This window comes from Parasteatoda tepidariorum, chromosome 9 (assembly GCF_043381705.1).
Source record: "Parasteatoda tepidariorum isolate YZ-2023 chromosome 9, CAS_Ptep_4.0, whole genome shotgun sequence".
Taxonomy (NCBI): Eukaryota; Metazoa; Arthropoda; class Arachnida; order Araneae; family Theridiidae; genus Parasteatoda; species Parasteatoda tepidariorum.
In genome coordinates, this window is record NC_092212.1 from 85370004 (window position 1) to 85393802 (window position 23799).

Here is a 23799-nt window from a genome sequence, read left to right on the forward strand (position 1 = left end):
ATAATTTTTTTAAATATAATAGCACAAAAATGAAAAGGAAACTCGGGTACATTTATCAAGAGTCATAAATAATTCTTCAAAAAGTCGCATGTGGCTCGCTAGCCGCAGGTTGACCACCCCTGTTATAGTGCGTCAAATAATTTGGCCAGGGACTGTACACTAAAACCGAAAAACACAAAGACTCTAATCGTGAACCATGATGATTGGCTGTTCTTATTCGTCAAACATAATGAAATACCATAGGTTGTCCAACTGGTTGTGTAAAAGAAATATAATTTTTGTAATCAAACTTTTATTATGGGAAGTTTTTTTATTTTATACCTCACACATTGGAAGCACTTTTGAATAATGAATAGTGCTGACGGAATAATTCAAAAGAAGGTCCATACCGTTTTTACAAAAACATTTTGAGTTAAAGACTAGGAACAATAAACAAAAATTATTCATGCATCTAAAATAAAAGAAACATTACTTACACTCAAAGTTTTTTAATTGGAAAATACAATCTTTCATTATTTATTTTAAATTTCTTTCATGACGTTTCCCTGAAACATAAGTAGAAACTTTTATCAGCTTGCAACTCCATTGATACCCCACAAATATTTTAAGGACTTTCACTCTTTCCAAATAATGAAAAAGCTGGTACAAATCTGAATCGATGCAAAAATGACCCCGAACATAATCATTCCAGAGTCATGTGACTTAGTAAACCTTTTAAAAAGACTAAACTTCACAGAAATGTTAAGTTTTTTTTTCTCTGGTCACACTAAGCTTGATTCTCCTAATGTATTAAATCTCCACGCATAATGCATTTAAAAACAAATACTTGGACAGCAGTTATAGATTGAAAGTTTGCATGAATTCGCAATCGCAACGAACTATAAGGGGCGTTGTTGTATGAGACTAATACCTGCGATTTCTACATGAAAAGTCATTCATTTACTCTAGAGACGTCTTTAATGTAGCGTGTAGCATAAAACGTTCCTTCTTCATCGTGGCTAACTAAATTTAAAAAAGAAAAATGTTTAATATCCTTTCTTATGCAAACGAAAGCAAAATGGTATCTCTTTTTTTTAGAGAAGGAACAACCAAAACACATCGGAAAAATATTTGCGCATAAACAGAAAAAAATATGTTTATTCTTATAAGAGTTAATACCTAATGCCCGAGAAATAGTTTTATTAAATTTAATGATACACATGAAAGGCCTAATTAAACTTTACATTCCATAGTTTTAAGAATCATATTAGTACTTCAAAAATTAAAATGAACAAAAAGTATACATTAGCCTCATAACTTTATGAAATTTAATTTAGTAAAAAACGTTTTTTGACAACAATTTTTATCAAAAAATTTCAAGTTTCAATAAAAATCATTATTTAGAAACTAAAAAACGTAAAATAAAGAATGCTTACGATACAAAGCAAAAAAGAAAAAACCAATTCTAAAAATTCCTTACATTAAAATAAACAACTTTCATGTTTTTTCTTTTTTGATTCATAATCGGACGCAGAAAACCATTCTATAGAAAACTATCATCAAATAAGAAAAAAACTACTTAAAAGTAAAATTTCTTATTTTATAAAAATTAACACTTACCTGCTTTATAAATCAGAAGAATTCCAAAATGATTTGTTCTTCGATTTTTGTTACCATTTTTTAGTGCTACGAAAATGTGTCTTTGGGATTTGCCAAAAATAGAACAAGATGCAATTTTATTTTTTCAGGAGCGAAATATTTTGCCCATTGTCCACCGAAATCCGATAAACCAGTTTGATTTTAAATAAAGTGTTTCATTTTAGGATTTTATGATTTGTCACAAAACTTTTAGGTGTAGATTGGCGGCACTTAAAAACCGCCAAATCTGTAGCTGCTGTGGCGTTAATACATTAGTACCGAATTTTTATTCATACTTTTCTGAATCATATTACTTGAAACATTAGAATATGCAAGAAGTATAGATAAACACATAATGTTATATATACCATTTATGTTTTCAAAAAAAGTATTTTGACAACAATTTTTATCAAAAAATTATAAACTATAAAACGGAAAAATAAAGAATTCTTAGGATAAAAAACGATTTTAAGAATTCTTTACATTGAAATAAAAACTTTCATATTGTATCTTTTCTTATTATTCATATAGTTCTTAATCAGACCTAAAAAACCATTCTGTAGAGAACTATCATCAAATAAAATAAAAAAATTTTACAAGCTAATTTTTTATTATAAAAATCATAACACTTACCTTCTTTATAAATCCGCAGAATTACAAATGAAATGTTCTTCGTTTGAAACTTTTATTTTCAAATAATATGTACATAAATTATCCCTTTATTACTTTTAGATAACATACCACACATCAAAATTTTATAATTGTAAGATCTCGATATGAATTTGAATGTGTAGCTTAAAAACAGAACAGCTGAATTCTAGTTGAAATTATCTATTCTTTCAAAACTAAAAAATACTTACCAAGAAAACGATAAAAAATTTTATTAATCATCAGCACAAATGACACTATTTCAAGTAATTTGGTTCATTCTTTATTGTTGTTTTCCGAATTATATAGATACAGAATTATATACTGTTTTATAACAAAGAAGAATATTCTATAACTATTGCAGTTCTTGCCGTTCTGAATTCACATTTATTTATTGGAATGACGAAAGCAATGTTGACTTCATTTTAATTTGTTATGAATTGAAGACAGAAAAAATTATTTTACCGTAATATACACATCTGTAACAGCAAGTGATCATGAAATTGTAAGTTATGTTGTTGGTAATAGAAAGGTAAAAATTATGGAGAAATTGTTCTTCAAATGCTTGGCGTGTTCTGCTTCAATGTTTGACATGTTCTGGTTAGTTTTTTCAAGTTCTTCAGCTATTGCTTAGGGAAATTTTGATTTTTACATGCTGCTGAGAAAATGGCGTCCGTCATGGCCAGTGATTTTGATGGAACTAAATGAAAACGTGATAAATTAATGTCTGATATTTACAGGCTCCCGCTAGAGGGAGTACTTGAGCGTTGCGATCGCGAATTACGTTAATTTAGCATCGTTGATATAAAATGGTTTAAAATCATTACATTAGTTGAGCTTGTTCCCTGCTTTTAATAAATCTACCCGATTTTTATTAAAGTTATAAAAATAACTTAAAATTCTAAAATAAATAACTGCGTTCTATCAAAACAACCATTTTATTCAAAATCTTTAGAACAACTATCTTTTTACGTTGCCACTCCAAATTATTCATATACATTCGATAATATTAAGTTAATGATAATATTACATAATTATATGCACTTTTAACTAACGACATCACCCATAATCGTTATGTCTTTTTATAGATTTTCACAACATTCCTACCTTTTGATTATTTATTTGAAATAATCGAAACAACCTAATAGAGAATCTGTGGCATAAATACCACAACAAATATTAAATTACAAATTAATAGTATATAAGATATGTAACTTGATACCATCTAAAGGTACCTTCTGATAGATGAAGGTTGACATAGACGATAATTTAATCCCTTCAAATCTAAGTTTAGAGTCCAAATATCTGGGTGGTATTCTCACATTTCGACTACTTCTTGTGTTTTTTGTTGTGCACATGTGGACTCTTGAACGTCATCTTCCTTTATAGTTATAACTTTATCCTCCTCAATAGGGGTTGACCGAATTTCTAAAGGATAAATCCGCTGCACTCTGGCCTCAAAAATTCTCCATTTGCTGTTTTAAGCCTTGCTACACGTACTTTCTTATCTTTACCCAAGATAAAAAGCAATAACTTTAGCAAACGATCACTTTTTCTTAGATTCGTCTTCAATCAATACACGTCTCCTAACACGCCCGTAGTCAGGGGGAGGGGACCGTCGGGACAAATCCCCCCCACCCGAAATTCTGAGATTCAAACTTTTTAGTCTTTCTTTGAGCCTCTCAGTAAAAAGAAAAACAATAACTGTCGAATCAAGCATTTTCCCAGTACACCACCTTCGCTAGTGCATCATCTTCACTTGACCTTGTGGCTCTTAGTAGACCAGATACATCACTTTCAGCAATGGAATAATGTGACAGTATCTTTTTATCAAACATTTATTGCTATCCATATTGGCTACGTTGCCAATCACTACAGCAACAGCAGAAAAAACTTTTTCTACTCTTAAACGCGTAAAAACAGCAACAAGAAATGCTACTAAAGAAAAAAGGCTAACGGGGTTAACTTTATTAAGCATATTTCGGGATATTCTGGTTTGTCCTAAAAAAGTAATCGAAAAATTTTCTTCAAATCCCCGTCGCACGCCTTTGTAAACAAATTGATTATAATTATAATGTAATATTAATTGAAAAATAATTATTATGTAATATTTTTTAATTACTAGTTTAACTTTTGCAAACAACAGAATAAACAATGTTTTTTACAATGTTTTCCCCCTACTTTGCATGTCTGAAACTGTCCTTACTTCTTACCATATCCCCTTCCCGAAAAAATATCCTGGACTACGGCCTTGTCTCCTAATCTAAGCTCATAATAATCATTCTTTTTGCGGGGTTGAAGCCAAGTATTCGTGGCGGAATCTTTTCCTCAGCTGGCATCTGTAACGCCTTTTAAGATCTACTTGATTTGGTACTCCCACCGTCGAAATATCTTGTAAGAATATTGAATGAGTGAGAGGCATTAAATCATCCAGATCCTCCGTGAGATACGTTAGAGGTCTAGAATTGATAACTGACTCGTAATCGCATAGAACACTTCTTCATATGATTAGGCGGGTTTTTCTTAAAACTCGACGAAGATTTTTTTAAAAACTATTTTCACTATTATTTTCCAAAAGCCTCCCCACCAAGGAGAAGTTGGTGGAATAAATGTCCATTCGATTTTGTAAATAGATGTTTCAATTTCGATAGACTTCCAATACAATCATTGAAGCAAACTCCTCTAAAATGACTCCCATTGTCGCAATATATGATGTGTGATCTTCTCCCGGCGAGCAATAAATCTACGTAAACTCAAATAGAAAGTGACAGTTCGAGATGTATCGCTCGATAAACGGTATATGTATAGACAAACAATCTAACACCTTCCTTCAAATGAAGAAGAGGTCCAGCTAGGTCGATCCCAACCACTTCGAAAGCCTCCTTAACTCTATCTTGAGGTAAACCAACTGGAACTATTTTTATGCTTCGCTTATTATATCGCTTGCATCTAATACAGCCTTTAATAATGGGACGAATTGCTCGACGACCCATAATTTTCCCTTAGATTCGAAATTAAAATTTGCCGTAAAACATGTAAATATTTTAAATACGTTGATATGCTTTGATTAGCATATCAACTAAAAAATGCTTTCCAGGAAGCAAAATAGGAACTCGGATGTTCGTGGTATTATTTCTTTTCGTTAACTTTGTTTTTAGTCTATACATCTCCTTAATAATCTTTGAAGACATTTAATGACTTCAAACCCTTAATATAACTTGTCAGTAAATGTTTCATTTTGAAAAATTCACAATAATTTGATTTCTGAGTTCAATCTGCGATAGTTCACCTTTCTTTCTATCTTTTTCGAGGTGTTTGCAATTCTCAAGGAATCTTAGAACCCAACCAATCATTCTGAGAATTCTCGTATAACTTGAACAATAAGAAAATAATTGCTCTTGTATCAAGGGAATTGTAATCGACGAGTGTGGTTGTTCTTTTTTCTCGTTCCTCATCGATAACTTCTTTTTGAGTTTAGACGCACTTTTGCACGAGTTTATGGGCAATACTTTTATATTTAGACATACATTTAGTGGATTTCAATTCAAGAGATTTTTTATAGACTTCCTATTTGTTTTTATTTTTAACGTATAGCATTACAATGTTAACCCATTGATAGACAAACGTAAAGAAGTGCAAACCGGTTTCAGTAGCGTAAAAACAATAAAGCTGTATAGTTACACCTGATAACTAAGATTTTTTACATAGAATCCTATAGTGCGTCTAATAATTTGGCAATGGAGTGTACAAAAATAGTACCAAGATAATCTAACAAAATAATTCTTAAATATTAAACGGTAAAATTTTTAAACAATAAAATGAAGCTCTTTTTTTCTTTTTAAGAGATCCTTCTATTGCATTCACTTCAGGTGCATGACTATAAAACATATTGTTGGAAGTTTGACGATTTAAATGTTAACAAAAAATAAATAAATAAAAGCACTTTCAACGGATCCCACAAGCCATTAAAAAATTGAGTAGAGTTTATAATTTTTTAGAAAAGTGTAATGCTTGTGTTTGGTATACAACAAATAAATTAAAACATATAACTTTCAGTTTATTAAAATATCTTGAATACAGTTTTTGGTTCAAAATAGAATCTTAACAGTGCAACAATTTCTGCAGAATAAAAATCAGAAATTTTTAACAGCTTGTATAGGTTGCAACATAATGTTACAGATCGTACAAAATGTTGTAGACTCACTGGTCACACATTATTATTTTCTACTAACAAAGTCATTAAATTATGATAAATTCTTTTATTTATAAAATCATCTGTTTGGTATTATCAGGAGATCAGCCTCCTACACTAAAGTTGTTCTTGGCAGTCGCTTAAAGCAACGGATTATGATGACGAGTTATAGCAAAATATAAATAAATAAAAAAAAACTGAGATCTCTGCCATTGAGAAATCTGATCTCTGGTAGTGAGATGACACTTTAATTGTCAATTGTAATCACAATAATAAATACATAGTTATAAACAAAATTTCCTTATATACTTGCACATTGTAGGTGAGTTTTTTTTTTTTTCATTCTGAACACAGCTTGAAATGGTCATGTTTAAGAAAATGGGAACACCTATTTAACGTCCAGCCCAATTTCAACAACTAAATGAGGATTTTCATACTTATGTTGTTAAACACTAAAGCATCCATAATAGCAGGGAAAAAATTCCTGAGTATATTACGTATGTAACAATCCATTATTCATTTTCAAAACACTACACCATAAAGTGGTTCTTTAAAAAATTTTGATTCGTACAACGCGAATTTATTAACAGTTATTGTAAATTTATAGAATCCTTAACAACCTCTTTAAAAAAAAACTGACTACTATCATCTTTTTAAAAAAAATTTATTTAAAAAATATGCTACATTATTTAGACAAATGAAAAACATCGCATTTCCAATTTATTAGGATAAATTAATATATTCTTTGAAAGAAAGAAGAGGAAAAATCAATTTTTCACAAAAGAAGTTTGTCGGAATCCGTGTACATTTATTTTTTAAATATCTGTGTCGTTCTCTCTTAGACATGCATTTTTAACTGTGTCCAAAATAAAAATCTCACATACAACGTTATAGATACTGTTATTTTGCAATGAATTTCATTCATACCATGCATTTTGAATTGTCCCTCCCCCCTCCTTGCAACAGAGCTACTGACCCCTCTTTCATTTGTCTTGCAGTATTGTGTAAAAAAAAACATTCTTTGCTTATCCTTTCGACGCATAAAAATATACTTATATGATTAATCATTTCACTTGAAAACCCCCATTCCAAAGTAAGGGGGAGGGGGAATCTCTGAGTTTTCTACTAGCATGAAGTTTTTTTTTTAAATGGTGTTTTAAGTAGTTTGTATCTACAGCTACAATCTATCTAGATCTATTAATAAGAGTCATCTTTATTTCATCAACCTAACTTCAACACATAAAGTTATAAAAATTTCTTTTCCACCCAAAATATATTTCTTATTTCTGTTTCACAAAAGTTATTCCATTTCTAACTTAAAAGTCTCCACGTAAAAAAAAAGTCAGTAGAATTTTTTTGGAAACTATTTTCACAGATTTTAAGAACTTCATTCTTCATACTTAATTGAAAAATAAAAAATATATGCAAGACATGCATATATTTGTTTTCCCATCTATATTCTCATCATAAAAGCCCTTCTGTGAATTCTTCTAAAAAAAGTAATAGAAATGTTTTAATACAAACATCTTTAATTCTGAGTTTTCTTCTTTTTTTTGTAGAGGATAAAAAAAGTTAAAACAATGGATAACACTTTATCAGATTACAAACATTTAACATTAGTAACAAGTAAAAATTAATTATTACATTTAAGCAAAAATAAGTATTTTGAAAGCTGTATTTTTATATTTATATCAGACAGTTTTTCTGCATTTCATGATGTAAAATGTTTCAATAAATGAGTACACAAAAGATCCTCAGATAGACAATATTTTAAATATACTTTAAAAATACTTCTGTTATCAAAGACTATTTAAAATTTCAAACAATAAATTCCTTTTTAATCAAACAGACACACTTGAACAATTTAAATTATTTTCGTCCCTCCTAAAATCTCAGTTTTGGAGGGTTAAAAAGGTAAACACACATTTAAAAGAAATTATATTTGGACTGTTATACGACAAGAACCAGAGCGGTCACTTTTCTATGCTTTCTAGAAAATTTCTTTTGTAGAAAAATTTATGTTTTAATATATGATTTTTGTAGTCAATTTGATTCAAAAGTTCACATAAAAAACCACTTCCTTCCAGTTGATTCTTGGTGAGAATTTTAAAATGTAGGCAAAATAATCTAAAATTCTGAAAGATTTAGTTTGTCTACAACTCTTATAAATGTTTTGCAAAATGCATAGCAGTTGGCAGCCTTGCAAAAGGGAAAAACAATGCCTTTAAGATGAAGATTTAACAATAACAACAAACAAGATTTCAGGAGGACTTGTACATCAATCAAAGAGTGAAATCAAACTGTTAAAAAGGATGAATGATGATGGGATTTTTTTAAAATCTCTTTACAAAATTTTTACACTCTATATTAGTTATAAGTTGTCAGTAAGAAAGTTTTAAAACTGTTTTAGGACAGATAAGCATTTTAAAACACCAAAAATTTGTTAAGAAATGGAAAATATGACTGTCAGAATAAAAATAATGCAGTGAAATGTAATAAAAATGTATGTGGTATGCCTTTAAGAAAATACTGAAAATATGAAGTGAATCTTTTGATGGAGGATGTCATCACACATTAGAAGCTGGCATATTTTCCAAAACAGTTTCATTCTTTAAGACCATCTGGAAAAGTAAAAATATAATTCAAGATGATTATTATGAACATTTCACTACACAAATCACTTTACATTAATGTTTTTTTTAAAAAAATAATAAGTTTCCATAAATTAATTACTTAAAACACTTTAGTGAAATTTCTTATAGTAAAAAATTCTATAAATACGATATTTTTCCAAAATTTTAACTTCTTTTGTTGAATTAAATAAGTGATATATTTACATACCTCTAAGAAAACACATTATTCTAAATGAATAGTTTACAGCTTTCAAAAAATAAATTTATATTTTTCAAAAATATAAATTTATTGTAGAAAAATGTGATTTTAGCGTTTTTGAGTTAGGGAAAAAAAGGTGTGTTAGGTAGAAAAAAAATGCTATTGCATTACTGTTATCATATTATTGCTATTTAGTAAATGACTTTTCCTACATCCCCCCTGAATATATCCGCTTCATATATGTATTGGCTGCTCTCCTATCACTGTCACAGTGCAAATTCACCTCTCTGCTAGTGTGGGAGTGCTTCCCGGTCCTTTGTGGTCCTACATTGGGTCCCAAGACATATGGGTATTCTTGGAAATATGTTAGCTGATGAAGCAGCACGAGCTGTTGCAATCTTTATGGGGCCCTGAACCAGCCTTGGGAATTTCTCCCACCTCTTTCAAGGCATCTTTATTCAAGCTCTACATCAAAATTGCCCATGAGCAATGGCGCAACACAGGCGGTCAGCAACAAGCTAAGGAGATGAATAGTGACAGTCCCAGTGCGCGTCAAAAGGAGCTTCTAAAGCTAAACAGGAACAGTCTGAGGAAGATCATTGCTCTTCTCACTTAACCTCAAGAGACACCTATACACAATGGATATTGAATCTAATCCTCTTTGCAGAGGTTGTCACCTTGAAGAAGAGACACCACGACATATACTTTGTCAGGGGTCTGTCTAGGTTTTTCTGAGAGGTACCTATTTTGCAAAAATGTAGACATAATTTGTGAAAAATTATGTTAAAAAATCAACACAAAAATATTGATTTATCGTTTCTTAAGGGCTATAAAAATAAAATTTTAAGAAAAAGTATTCAACCGTTTTCCTAAAATTGAATTTGTGAAACTACCGTTTTTCCTAAAGTTGATTTTGTGAAGGTACCGCTAAACGGTTATAAATTCGGCCTGGGACAGACCCCTGTTTGTGATTGTAAGGTCTATTCTGCATTTAGGACAACACTGCATTAAGGTCTGGGAACGGAAAGATATTCGTCTAAGGTGTTTGCTGAAATTTATTTCAGCCATAGGGGCTTTCTTGCTAAACGTGTTTTCGGGTTTAAGTACAATAGACCTCTGGTCAATGTGCTCTTTGGAGCTCTCCAATCTCAAAGTTTAATAGTAAAATAAAAAGAACTAAATAATAGGGCTGACAGTTTCATCCTAAGCCTTTTAGTGGTAATGCAGAAAAGCTTACCCTCATAAAAGACAAAATCATTTGAATCTCATCTTATGCTTCTACAATGAACCAAAATTTTTTAAAAAATTACACAAATACTTTAATTAAAAAACAAACATATAAAATAAATAATGTATTTAGTTAAAAGTTAAGAAGAACAAAATTTTAGAAATGTTTGCAGCCTGAATTTGTATTGTTAATGCCTAAAAAGAAACCAATTCTTATGCTGCCTCAATTGACTAAATTTTGAGGGGCAACAGATTCGAGAATTTGGAAAAGAAATTTTAACTTTCAATTTTAGTGAATGGGAAGTTTTTGTGGTTTTCCTCACCACGTTAACACAATTGCGGGTTAGCTCCATCAAAAAGTTCTCCACAAAGGCAAATTTCTGCCCATACTTTATCCAGGAGTTCTCTAGTCTTCTGGATTGGATTCAAAAAATGACAAGGCTATGGAGTTAAACATGAGTAGTCATAAACCTCCCAAAATTGGGTTGGCTGTTCAACTCCGGTTAAAATAAAATAAAATGATTTCAATATTCAAGAGACACATATGACACCACGCTAATCTCACCTCTTTCATGAGGAACTTTTCTTCCTCTGTTCTGTTGTCATTGAGCATCAAGAGTGATGATCCCAAATCAAAGTTCAGAGGACACACATACTCCACTTTATTCCTTTTCCTCCCCAGAGAGAATGGACCACCCCTCTTCACATTCTAAAAATAAAAAAGATATTTCTTTAGAATAGCTACATAAAAGTGCCTTTATGGAATACAGACAAATTCAAAGGTTGCAAAAACAAATTTAGTTACTGGCATATTGTAGTGGATGCATAAATTCTCCTGATTTCAAAACACATATCATAGTATTCTGAGTGTGTCCAAAAGTTATAAGGAAGGAACATATATTGAGCAAAAGGGGAAAACAGTGAGATGTTAAACAACTTTTGAACTCTTCCACATTTAATGCACCTGGACAAAACTTCAGAAATGGAGCAGAGGCGATAATTAGAATACTTGTAGTACCAGCGAAGTTAGGCAGCTACAATAGTAAAACTAAGTCGTATATTCTCCAAAATAAAGCCTTTCATAAAATATCTCTCAATATTTTTAGCGAATAAATTATGCTAAATATTTTTGTTGTGAAGTCATACTCTATTAAATTGAAAAAAAATTTTTTTGAAAAATAAATATTGACTAAAAGTGATATTAAATAGAAAAAATTTCAATGAGTTTTACATTTTATTATTCCCAGATTGTTATTATTTATTTAAATAATGAATATGATGAATCATGAATGCAATTAATAGTCTACAGCAATTTGGACTGTATCATTTTGACTGTGCATTTAAGATGTCTAATAAGTGCTTACCAAAATGTAACGAAAAAGAGTAAAAATATAAGCTGAGAATTTCAGCTCAATTTGATTTAAAATACAAAGCGAAGTTTACGCGTAAAATAAAGGGAAGAATAGATTAATCCTGAAATGTAATAGTTCTAATTTTTAAGTAAACATCATTAAACCTTTCTAAATATATGTTAAAAAGAAAAAAATTGCTTTAGCATCAAGTTCCTTTAGAAAAAAAGGATAAAGAACATAAGCATCAGGTGAAAAATCTGTAAAATAAAAAGCACAAGAACAAAAAACTGCTTTTAATATTGAAATACAAAACTGAAACACGAAGTAATGATGAGATGTTTTTTTAAAATTTTGATGAACTCAACTGACCATTCAATTTGGAATATGTATTTGAATATTTATTATGATGTAACTAGAAATTACTTATAACTTTAAATGGTATACAAGACTACAAGAATTGATTTCGTGATTACAAAAGGTTATAAAAATCGCTTCTGAGAAAGCTATACTTAAATTCTTTAGAGCTACTTCAAGAATCCAATGAATGCACTTAATGTGTATTTTATATCCAAATGCAAATCATATGTTTTCAACCATTTAATTTTAAAATGAATTGAAACTATGTTGAAATGAAACAAACATTTTTGCTAACTCTTTAACTAATTACAAATTAGATTTTAATTTGAATTGCAATAGGTAAATGAAATATATAAAATAGGAATTACAAATAAAATGACAATTAAATATATATATTAGACAACGGAAAATCTTGCAATTATTAATTTTTCGTTTCGGCTCTGAAATTCAGACTTAACTGAAAACTGTTATAGATGTGATTGCTCAAACATTTCTGTTTAATGTTTTTCGCTGCCGAAGATGATAATCTTCTCTCTCCCCCTTTCTCCTTTTTTTACATACAACATATACTTTTATAACATCAAGTTTAATGTTAAACTGTAAAATTTACTACCATTCTCAATCAGTGTTGGAAATTTCCTGATAAATCGAGAGATGTTGGGAGGTATATTTTTATAAAAAACAAATAACTTTTAAGAAATAGCATATACAAATAATTTGTCATTATTCTCAAAGTAAATTTGTACTCGGAATATGGCTATGAATTTAGTGTGAGGCAATGATATGATTCATGCACTATGTTTTGTGAACAAAATTAACAAATACTCGTAAATAAAAAAATAATAATAAAAGGCAGAAATGTTTCTCTTTCTTTCTCGATATACATACATACATATATACTATATATATATATATATATGGGAAGTTTACAATTAAAAATAATTAATAATTAAAAAATAGATGCTTTCCTTATTACATTTTGAGTTAAACTTTGAATTTGATTTTCAAAAACTTTGAAAAAAGAAAGAAAGCACTATAAGTAAATATCATAAACTTTTGTTTGAACAATTAAATTTCGTTAAACCCACATGACTCAATTCAATGTTCAGTAAAAAAGAAGTTACGAAGAATCATTGCAATTAAAATGAAACCATTAAATCAAAACTTAATGTAATTAATAAGTGTTAGTCATTGATTGAGTTAAGTTTGGATAGTGATAATTTCGAATTTTCAAAAAGAAAATTTTTTCAAAATCTCTTCTGAAGTAATTTTCTATAAATCTTTGAAAAAGTAGAACTGACTTTACAATTTTTATTTTTTTATTTAAAAACTCTAATTTCTTAGCCCAGGAAAAAAACTATAAAAGTAAGAGATGTAGAACGTTTTACTCGAATAACATTTGATCTTAAAATAGAAAAATACTCTGTACTAAAATGCAATATTCCTAACGTAAATAAAGATATTCTACTAAAAAACAGTGGAAGATAATAATTTAAGTTTTAAAACAGCACACAAACATGACATGTACAATGAATTTGAAACCATTTTTAACAATTTTAGCACTATTTTTACATGTTTTATCACGCTTTTAGAACAAATTAAATAAATCAAAAATTCCCTGCATCCATTAATAAAATTCAGTCATTCAAAGAAAACATTTTGCAAAAAAATAAATAAACAAATAAAATAAACAAAGAAATAAATGATTAAAATAAATAATAATAATGATTAATGATAAAAGAATAATGATAAAAGAATAATGATAACAAATGAATAATGATAACAAAGAAATAAATGATAATAATGGTTTTTCCTTATTTTTAATATTTTTCATTTACCATTAAACGATATTATCTTATATGGCAAAGATATAATTTTAATAATTTCAATCTTAGTATTTGACCCTTAAAATTACACATTTCAATATTTTCTAAAATGTGTGCTTTACAATGAGAAAAACTTTTAAAAAAACTTACATCACAAACTTATTTTAGAGTAAATTCCAAGTTTGGGAAATAAGATTTAGAGATTCAAATTTTTAATTTATCTCCTGATTAAATGATTGGGACCATAACTTATCAGCTATTCCCACATAAAGGAGGCTCCTAAAAATATAAATCTGTCGAGTTTTGGCCCATTTAAACATATTTATTTAACAATTCTCAATATAATATAAATTATATAATGTAGAAAACACATTCTATTTTATTTATTTAATACCTGAAAAAAAAACTTTGATTATATGAGAAAAATATTAAAAAAAAAAAAAAAAATATTACATGAAAAAAATATTAAAAAAAAACTTTGATTCTAAATTATAAAAATAAATTTCTATCATTGTCATGCTAAGCAATTGACCCACAAAAAATATTTGAAAAAAGAAGAAAAATATTAAAAGATTCAACATTAAAATTAAACACATAAAGATTAAACATTTAAAACAAATTAAAATATTTAAATGAAAATAATATTTTATTCCTTGATAATTAATATTGTAAGATTTGAAATATGTTAAAATAAAATATGCAAATTTTAAAAAAAAATTTGAGAAAGAATATCTTTCAGTTAAAAATAGCCAATTTTGTATCTACACTTTTAAACTAGCTCCTTTGAAATGTACTTCCTGCCTTCTTTCCCCTCCTGTGACGAATTTTGGTAAGGATGGGAGTTCGATAATTGATGTCACTGATTGAAGGGGGGTCCTTCAGACCGACCCCTAATAAGTATTCAATTTTAAGGATCTAGAAAGTGAAGCTTATGGCTGGTTATAAACCATAAGCTTGATATGGTGTTGGTGGTTCTTTGAAAATTAAATTTCCATGATTTCAGTAATGAACTTTACACAAGTTTCATGATATATATATATATACTTACCTACCAATTTATACGCAATTTGTGTAAAATTTTATATTTACATTTAAAGAGGTAGTAAAATGTATGCTTGTATTTATTCCTTGTATTTATAAATTAATTCAAAATGATTTTGACCACATCTACATTTAAATAAATTCTACGCACGCACGCACATATATATATATATGAATGTATAATAAATAATAATCTCACTCTGGTGGGTTAAAGCTTACGCCAAATGCAAAGAAAGGTCGCCTAACAATGTAATTCAATTTTAATCTTACTACCACTAGGATAAATCATCTTTGGAGAGATTACAAGTCGGCAGGTATATATATATATATATATATATATACACTCGAACAGTGAACCTGGGATATAGTGAACACTCGGATGTAGTGAAGTTTTTTAGTGGTCCCGTTCGTATTCCTATTTAAATAATGTTATTTTTAACGCTTATAGTGAACAGCTTAAGGCTTGGTAACTCGGTTATAGTGGACTCGAATTTCATTTCTTTAAATATCTTTTTCAGTCCTCCATCTTTAAACTTGCAGGTGTTGGGACTGAAAATGAATGCATTCCTTTAAAATGTGTCATATTTCACTCCTTTATGCTTATCACTTTTAACTATACTGTAATAAATGTCAAACAGATCATTTATCTTATGCTCCCCCCTCCCTGACAAGCCTCGCTTTGTCTCTTTTCCTCAAGCTTGCTCTACAACTAGCTAACTTGGCCACCTGCTGAATTTTTGGAATTTTCTTATCTGTTCAAACCATTTTCTTTACAAATCACCTCTTGACAATCAAGAAGGGGAACAATTTTACTCATTCTACAGCTGCTCTCTTCATATTTTAACATTATCTATTTGAGACAAGATTTTTATTTCAAAAGCAGTGATGATTGACAAATTCTCCAAAGAGAAAAGCGTTTTCAATAGAGGACAAAGTTAAAATTGTAAAGCGGATTGAAGATGGAACCAATCAATCGACACTGTGTAAGGAATTTTCCTTGTCAAAATCTACAGTTTAAAACATTTGAAAAAATCGAAGTGCAATTCTTGCGGCATACGACAACAAAAACATGGTTTCAACGAAAAAACTGGGTGGAGCTGAAAGAGAAAACGTAGAAGATGCTTTGTTAAGATGGTTCGAAATCTAGTTAAAAATGTAAAAATCTTGCATTCTTTGCACATTGTAGATAAGAAAATTGATGAACTCTATTTAAAATCAAATTATGTTCAATCAAAAGTCACAATTTTTTTTTCATAAAAAGTGAAAATAAAACTAATATTTAGCGACGTAATTACTTTTTTTCATCAATTTTTGCTTTATTATCTGTTAATTAGTTAATAATTTTTTAAATAACTTATGTAAAATTGCAAAGCAAATTTTCAATCATTCAACTCTCTTATGCAAAAAATATTCTTCAAAAAATTTGGATATAGTGAACCATTGGTTATAGTGGACACATTACTGAGTCCGCAGACGGTTCACTATAGCGGGATTCGACTGTATATATATATCTATACAAAGAAAACAAGAAAAGAACACAAAAAATAAAAAGAACATAAATTCAAGAAAAATTATTAAAAATTATAAAAACTAAAAATAACGAATAAAAATTAGAAAAATACACATTTGAAAAATACAATCCTGTCTTTAATTCATGCAATTAAATTCGCTAAAACAGTGCTTTCAGATATTGTATTAATATAGCCCAAGCAATATGAATGTATATTTGAAATCAGATACGTTCAAATAAAGAAGAAATTAAAAACAAAATAATTAATAATACATAGTGTAAATACATGTAACCTCTATAAGAGATAATTACACCGAGAAAACAAGAAAAGAACACAGAAAACAAAAAAGAATTTCTTTTTGTAAGAGAGAGAATAACAATAATAAAAAAATTCTACATCACATTCTGTCAAGTGGTTTTTAAAAAAAGAATTGATTTGATGAACACATATATACAACTTTTATTTCAATAGCTTAAATTTTATAAACAGACTACTGAATTCCATTTCAGCAGCACTTTTCAAAATTTTAATTTCACCAAATTATTTGCGATGGAGGAGATATTTTGTTAAACAAAGTGGACAATTAACCAATATGGAAGAATTTAAAGATGAATGTACTCACCTTGAATTTGGCACTCGGAGAGAGCGGCACAAAATCGGGTCGGGTCTCCGATTCTCTCTTTTTCTGTATCGTGTCAGGGCCCACCACCAATTTGAACTGAGTAGTGAGGTGTCGTCGCAGCAGAGTTTTACTGGGTGGAATGTTCAAAAGGGTTGCCATCAAATCGGCATTGAAGCGATGTTCGTACATCTGCGTGGAACAAACATTATTAAAAATAAATATTTGGTTTTCAAAGAAAAGGAAATGTGTCTAATATTTGTGAAAAAAAGGGGGGAAATAGAGAAGATATAAAAAAGATATTACTTTGTTTTCTTGATGTAACAAACAGCAACTTAAAACAGTTTTAGATGTGCTCAGAATGAAAATTTTTTTTTATTTTGCTAAGCTTGTTTGAAACCATTATTGTTCCATTATGTAGCAAATTTATAGCCCTAATGTATTGTTTGTTGCTAATTTTACTCCTTTATTAATACCTTCAAAAAATAAACATTAGCAATGAAACAAGTTAACATACTTAACAAGTGCGGAAAAGAATATCAAAGACAATGTAAAAAAAAAAAAATAAATAAATAAAACAAGAACCTTCCAGAACAAGAAAGCAATACCAAGAACCTTCATGCAAGCATCCATTTCTATTGAAAGAAGGCTAACAATTATTTTCTATTTTATTTTTTTTTGAAGTAATACATATTTTTTTAAACAACATTCATTCAAACTAGAAAAAATAAAAAAAAATCTAATGATCATAGCAAATTATAGTTCATTACTTACTTTACTTATTTGTTTAAATAGAAATAAAATCAATTATTTTGTAAAATATCACCTTAAAAGATAACAAGATTAAGATACGAGTTTTTAACCATATGAATCTATTTTGTATTGAAAACACTATGAGTTGAAATATTTCTGTGGAAAGAAAATTTAAAATGACATTTAATGGAATAATGAGAAGAAAAAAAAATTGGATATATTATCTTTTTTAGAAGAATAAAACTATATAGCTAATCGATGAAGCTGAAAAATTCAAATTCTTTTTTCTGTGATAATTGTGAACAATTTTATCCCTAGAAATGTACCGTATCTCGAAGAAATTTTTTTTACAATACTTCTTTTCACTTAAAATAATTTGATTTTTAGACTTTTTAACTGAGTTGCTTTAATTTTCCATTTTCATTCAACAGCAGTAATATTGGATTAGACATTAAGATAAAAAACTCTATTTTCAGTAGTATTTTACAATAAAAAATTGGTTTTAAAATATTTAAGCTCTAAAAAGTATTTTGATTCAAACTGATTCTTACAATACTTATTCGAATGATTCTTACAAAACTTATTCAAACTACATTGATTGGGTTGTAAAAGCTACTAGCTAAAATTATGATTTGTTTCCAGGATTGGATGACATGCTTAATTTTCACTTTAAATTTAAAAACTAAGGTAAATTTCTTTTTAAAGAAATTCTGATTCTTAAACATTATTAAATTTATAATTATATCGCTATTTTGCCTCTGATTATTTACAATACATATCTCATAACAAAAAATCACATTTCTTTTTTGTTTCTTAAGCAATTTCTTTATACAGATTATTTTTTTCAGGTCAGATGTATTTACATGTAAGAAATACTTTCTTATAGAACAGAAGATTAAAATACACTTAGATACTAATAAACTTTGAATCAGAAACTAATAAACTTTGTTAAAAATAAAATAGAATGCATTATCCACTTTTTGGAGTGAAAAGCCTTTTAAATTTGCAAATATTAATTCAACTTTGAATCTTAAACTAATAAACTTTACAGGGAATAAAATAGAAAGTGAAATTTATTGTTTGAATGAAAGCCTTTTTAAATAGGCAATGGGGGAATATAAATTAAGATACAGAAGAGAATACTCACCATAAGACCTCCATGTACACCACTTCCGCGTAAATTAGGTGCGTATTCTGATAGATCAACATTCCTCAACCACTCCATCACTCTGTGATTGGTCCAGCGGCTCACATCATTGGGAGGACACTAGGGGGGGGGTGAAACAACTATAATCTATTTGCATCAAATAACAATTTTTGCAAAATCATTTCTATTGATGATTAAAAAAAGCTCACTCATATAATAGGGTACGTAGCCAAATCTTTCATCAAAAATTAAGCACCTATTAAGTACTTTTTAAGCACTCAAAAAATATTTTTAAGCACCCTATACATTAACAAAATGCAAAATAATCTTTAAGAGTTTACATGATCATGATAAAATAATTAGTTTCTGACATATAGAACTCTTTTTCTTGGTTATATTAGCTACCACGAGAAGATCGAGAGATTTTTCGGTTCAACTTCAGAAGGTGGAAAATGCAGCTTGAAATTGAGAATATCTTGCAAATGAAAAGGCACATGAGAGAGCAAGAATATCACAAACCTCAGTTCAGTATACGCACATACCTGCAAGTATTTCATTGAACATGTAAAATGATGGGTGCTTTCGTATGCTATGGACCGACGAAATGCCGAAATCCATTAAGTTTGAATGAATTGTGAAAGCGTTGAATAGAGCAATGTGAAAAGTATGGTTTCGTATAATATGTGGCAAAAATTTACATGCTAAAAAAAATCTCTTTTTCGAAAACGGGAAAATGAAACACTTTTTAAAAACACCCCATAAAAAAAGCATATCTAAGAGCTTTTAAAAAACGAAAAACAAAAAATAAACACCTTTAAGCACTTTTTAAAAACGCCTCGCACCATGCATAAGCATTTAGCAGTCACACCATTTTCAAAAAAGAATTAAAAAATCTCGCAATTTTGCTAAAGAATTGTTCTTACATCGTCAGGAAGTGATCTCCTCCTGAGGCAGAGAGGATCGAAATTATTTTCTCTCAACACTTGAATTCCTGTTTTGATGCTGATGTGATGAAGAAGATTTGTGACTTTCAAATGAGACAGATCATCCTACAAAAATTATTTTACTTCTTATAAAAGAACAACAAATACAAAACAGAAAATAACTTTTTCAAAATTTACAAGGATATTGATATAATAAAATTTATTAAAATTAAATAGAATGAGATTTGCTGATTAGGTAGAAGTATATAGAACACGGAAAAACGGAGGATGACTTTGATTAATACAGACTTTAAAACAAATAAGAAAAATAAAATGTTCAAAAAAAATTTAATTTTTTTCTTCTTTTCTTAAAGAAATAAATAATGCATGCATAATACAACTCTATATGAAGTGATGCAAAAACTGCAGAAAATCCTAACTGAACATTTTATGTGTCATTATGTTACTTGACCAAACTTTATAGGTGATTTAAAAAATTTATATTGGGCAATTGTTCTATGATGTGTAGAGTAATTTCATTAAAAGAACAAGTTTATTAAGCCCAAACATAAAATCTGACGGAACACAATAAGTCAGTTCATTCACAGCAAATTTTAACTGACAGATTTTAGACAAACAATATAATCAAGTGAATACGCTTTCTTATTAATATTTAAGCTTTAGAATACTGTAACTGTATTATCTAATTGATTGCAAGTAATCAATTAGATAATACAGTTACAGTATTATCTAATTGAATTGACTTAATAGGAAGCAAATAGGATTCAAATTAATATCCAGAAATAATTATTTTGAGTATTAATACGAACAACTTATTTGTAATGTGGACATAGGTCAAAGCGCTTAATATTGTTAAAAAAAAGAGCTATAAAAAACTAAAATAGCATAATCCATTATTGCAATTACCAACAGCTAGAGCTGTATGGATTATGATTCACGAGAAGACGCACAAGGAACCACACGTTTCTTATGATTGCTTAATAAAATGGACGAATGAGGTGTTTTGAAACTCTTTTAAAACTAATGAGATTTTCATGAAAGATCAGCATTTTATTTCCTAGCATCTTTTATGAAATATCAATTGTTTATTCTCACTTTTATAATTTAATGGAAAATTTAGTAACTTCTTACATTTTCATAAATTTTAGTTAAGATTTTAACAATTATTCCTCATATTGCAAGCATTTTCTATTAGCCTATTAACAAAGTATTTGTTAATAGGCTAAAAGAATAGGCTATTAACAAAGTATTTGATTTTTAAGGTTATTTATAAAGAAACTACAAGTATCACAAAAAGTTTTACACAAAGTTTATCTGAGTTTTTTACACATTTTTATAAAATAAGCAAATCAAATAAATATTGAATATAATATTACATAATTCAAAAATGACATTTGTAGATTGTGGTGGTTTATTTCCTCCAAATGCAAATCAATGCAAAACATTTTTCAGTTTTATTTTACAAGAATAAATACACACTAAAAATAACATGAATTGTTTCATCATAACATTTGTAGTGTTTGACCCACCACTTTAAAGGCATAGAATTGAAATTGATTTTTTGATTAAAATTTTAATCCACACTTTTAAATTATTATCAACAATGTTTCACAATGCATGCTTATACAATGAGGTGAAATGCAGTTTCTTTTGATAAAATTAAAAGAATAAGTGCACATTTGACACCAATGGAACTGATTTGGAATGTTCTATTAGACATTCAGTGGTGCACATAGACTTAGCTTTGACATAATATGAGACAAGAACACCATTCCGGATTGTCGCAATGTCAAAATTTTTGATATTTTCAAAACTTTGGAAATTCTTAGTGATAATCACTGAAAATAGAGATCAAAAGACTGCAATGATTAAGATTTAGCGTGTTCAAAAACTTAAAATGTGCAATTCAAAATTTTTGATTGTTTTTTTTAAAAAATATAATAGTTTTTTATTTTTGCTTCAGGTTCAGGTGCTACAACGGGTCAAAGGTTGTGCACCCCTACATGTAGTGTATTATTTCTCGATTGAGGATCAAACATACCAATAAAAAATCAATTGAAAAACCTAAGGATAAAAAATTTTTAGGATTGCTGTATTCTGCTTAGGAAACTAGAAGATTTTAAAAGATTTCAAACTTTTTTACTAAATTCCAGGACAGAAGTCTTTGCTAATCATAAAAAATATTTTCTGATCATTCCAACTGAAAAATTTAAGTGGGTATTTGCTAACTTTATTCCCAAACTGCACCTTGTTATTACTGACCAATGATGCTTATTTTGAAATTTTTTTTTATAGTTTATTACTTTGAAAACATTGCCTATTGTTTTTTCATTCATAAGCAGAGCCATCTGCTGGCAAACTTTTAATCAATTTTCAGGTATTATTGGTTAAAGGCTAATGAGCTGGTACTCAGAAAAGTAGATCAAAGTACATCAGTTGTCACTGACACAAACATTGGTCTCCATAAGTGCTGAATTTTAATATCGCATATAGAGTAAGAAAAAATTGAACTAATTCATGTTATTTTTACATTGGTTAATATTTTCAATACCGAAATAAAATCTATCGACACTCACAATAATATTCATGATATCTTTTATAATTAACGGCAATGATGGCAAGATTTACTTATTAAATAAGTTTTATTATCATCAATGATCCCCATATAAGCCTATTTTTCTGGTTGGCCATATGGATAAACCAGAACCTGGTATTTTTTCTATCTGTTTGTTTCATGGTTCCTAAAACTGATAAGTAACATATTTGAAACTTAAAGAGAACAAATAATTTCTGAAACAAAACGTAGCAAATCTCTATTTTCATTTTGAATGAATCTTTCTAATTGTGAATAGTCACCAGTGTGAGATGATGCAGCATCCGTCCATCCATTCGAGCTTCAAAGAATGCATCTTTATATTGAGGGAGTCCGATGTCGTCCAACCATCTCACCACCCACTGATAATCTATCTTTTCCGCAGGTTCCACTTCCTCTCCCGCCATCTCTTTCGATCCCTTCAGGGCCAGCAAAAGTTTTTTACGGTGAAGAGGATTCTTTATATTCAGTTCCTGGAAGAGACAATATATAGAGTGTTTCGCATAAATCTATGCAATAAAAGATTGCTGTAACAAGTACAGCGTAATACACTAGCATGACAAAATGTTAATACAAAAGATGCGCAATTAAAACGAGTTAAAAATTAATAACCTCCAACTATTAAAACAAAAGTTTTTGAGAAAAATAAATTTTTCTTCTGTTTAAGTAAGAAATATTATATGAAAAAGGTTTATTTATTTCCAGTATAAATACAGAAAAGTAAAAAATAAACAGCTTCCTTTTTACAGTTTTAACCTCTTATTCTTATAAGAATTTGTGGATGACAACCTGCTCTTACAAAAAAAACTACTACTTTTAGAAATATTGCCGTAGACTTCAAACGATCTATCATTATTTGAAAACTGACTATTCGAATCAACATTCACGGTCAACAGGAGGTCAAAAGGTATTGCAGTTGATTTTATTTTCTTCTGGCAAAATCTTGTTCTTCATGTAGGTAGGTATTAATGTGTTCTATACAGTACAGGGCTAAAAAATTCAGTCTACAATCTGCAGGTAAAAGCTGTCTACTTTAGATATGTATTCTAAATCAAATTGATTGTTTAAAATTAAAATAAAAAGGAGGTGAATGTCTATTTTTTTCCAGTCTTTTTATCGCTACTTTAACAATAAATATGC

At 28.8% G+C, this 23799-nt stretch overlaps 1 protein-coding gene across 1 annotated transcript in view; it reads right to left on the bottom strand.

Moving 5' to 3' along the window:
- Positions 1–6301: 6301 nt before the first annotated feature.
- LOC107456787 (liprin-beta-2) overlaps positions 6302–23799 on the bottom strand; it is a 52130-nt gene continuing 34632 nt past the window's right edge. Inside the window, exons 15-20 of the mRNA XM_016074737.4 lie at positions 22923–23132; positions 20046–20171; positions 19123–19242; positions 17226–17414; positions 11082–11225; positions 6302–9078 (exon numbers count right to left, since the gene is read on the bottom strand). Of these exons, the coding sequence (XP_015930223.2) occupies positions 9025–9078; positions 11082–11225; positions 17226–17414; positions 19123–19242; positions 20046–20171; positions 22923–23132 (843 nt within the window). The 3' untranslated portion in view covers positions 6302–9024. The remainder of the gene's footprint in view (positions 9079–11081; positions 11226–17225; positions 17415–19122; positions 19243–20045; positions 20172–22922; positions 23133–23799) is intronic.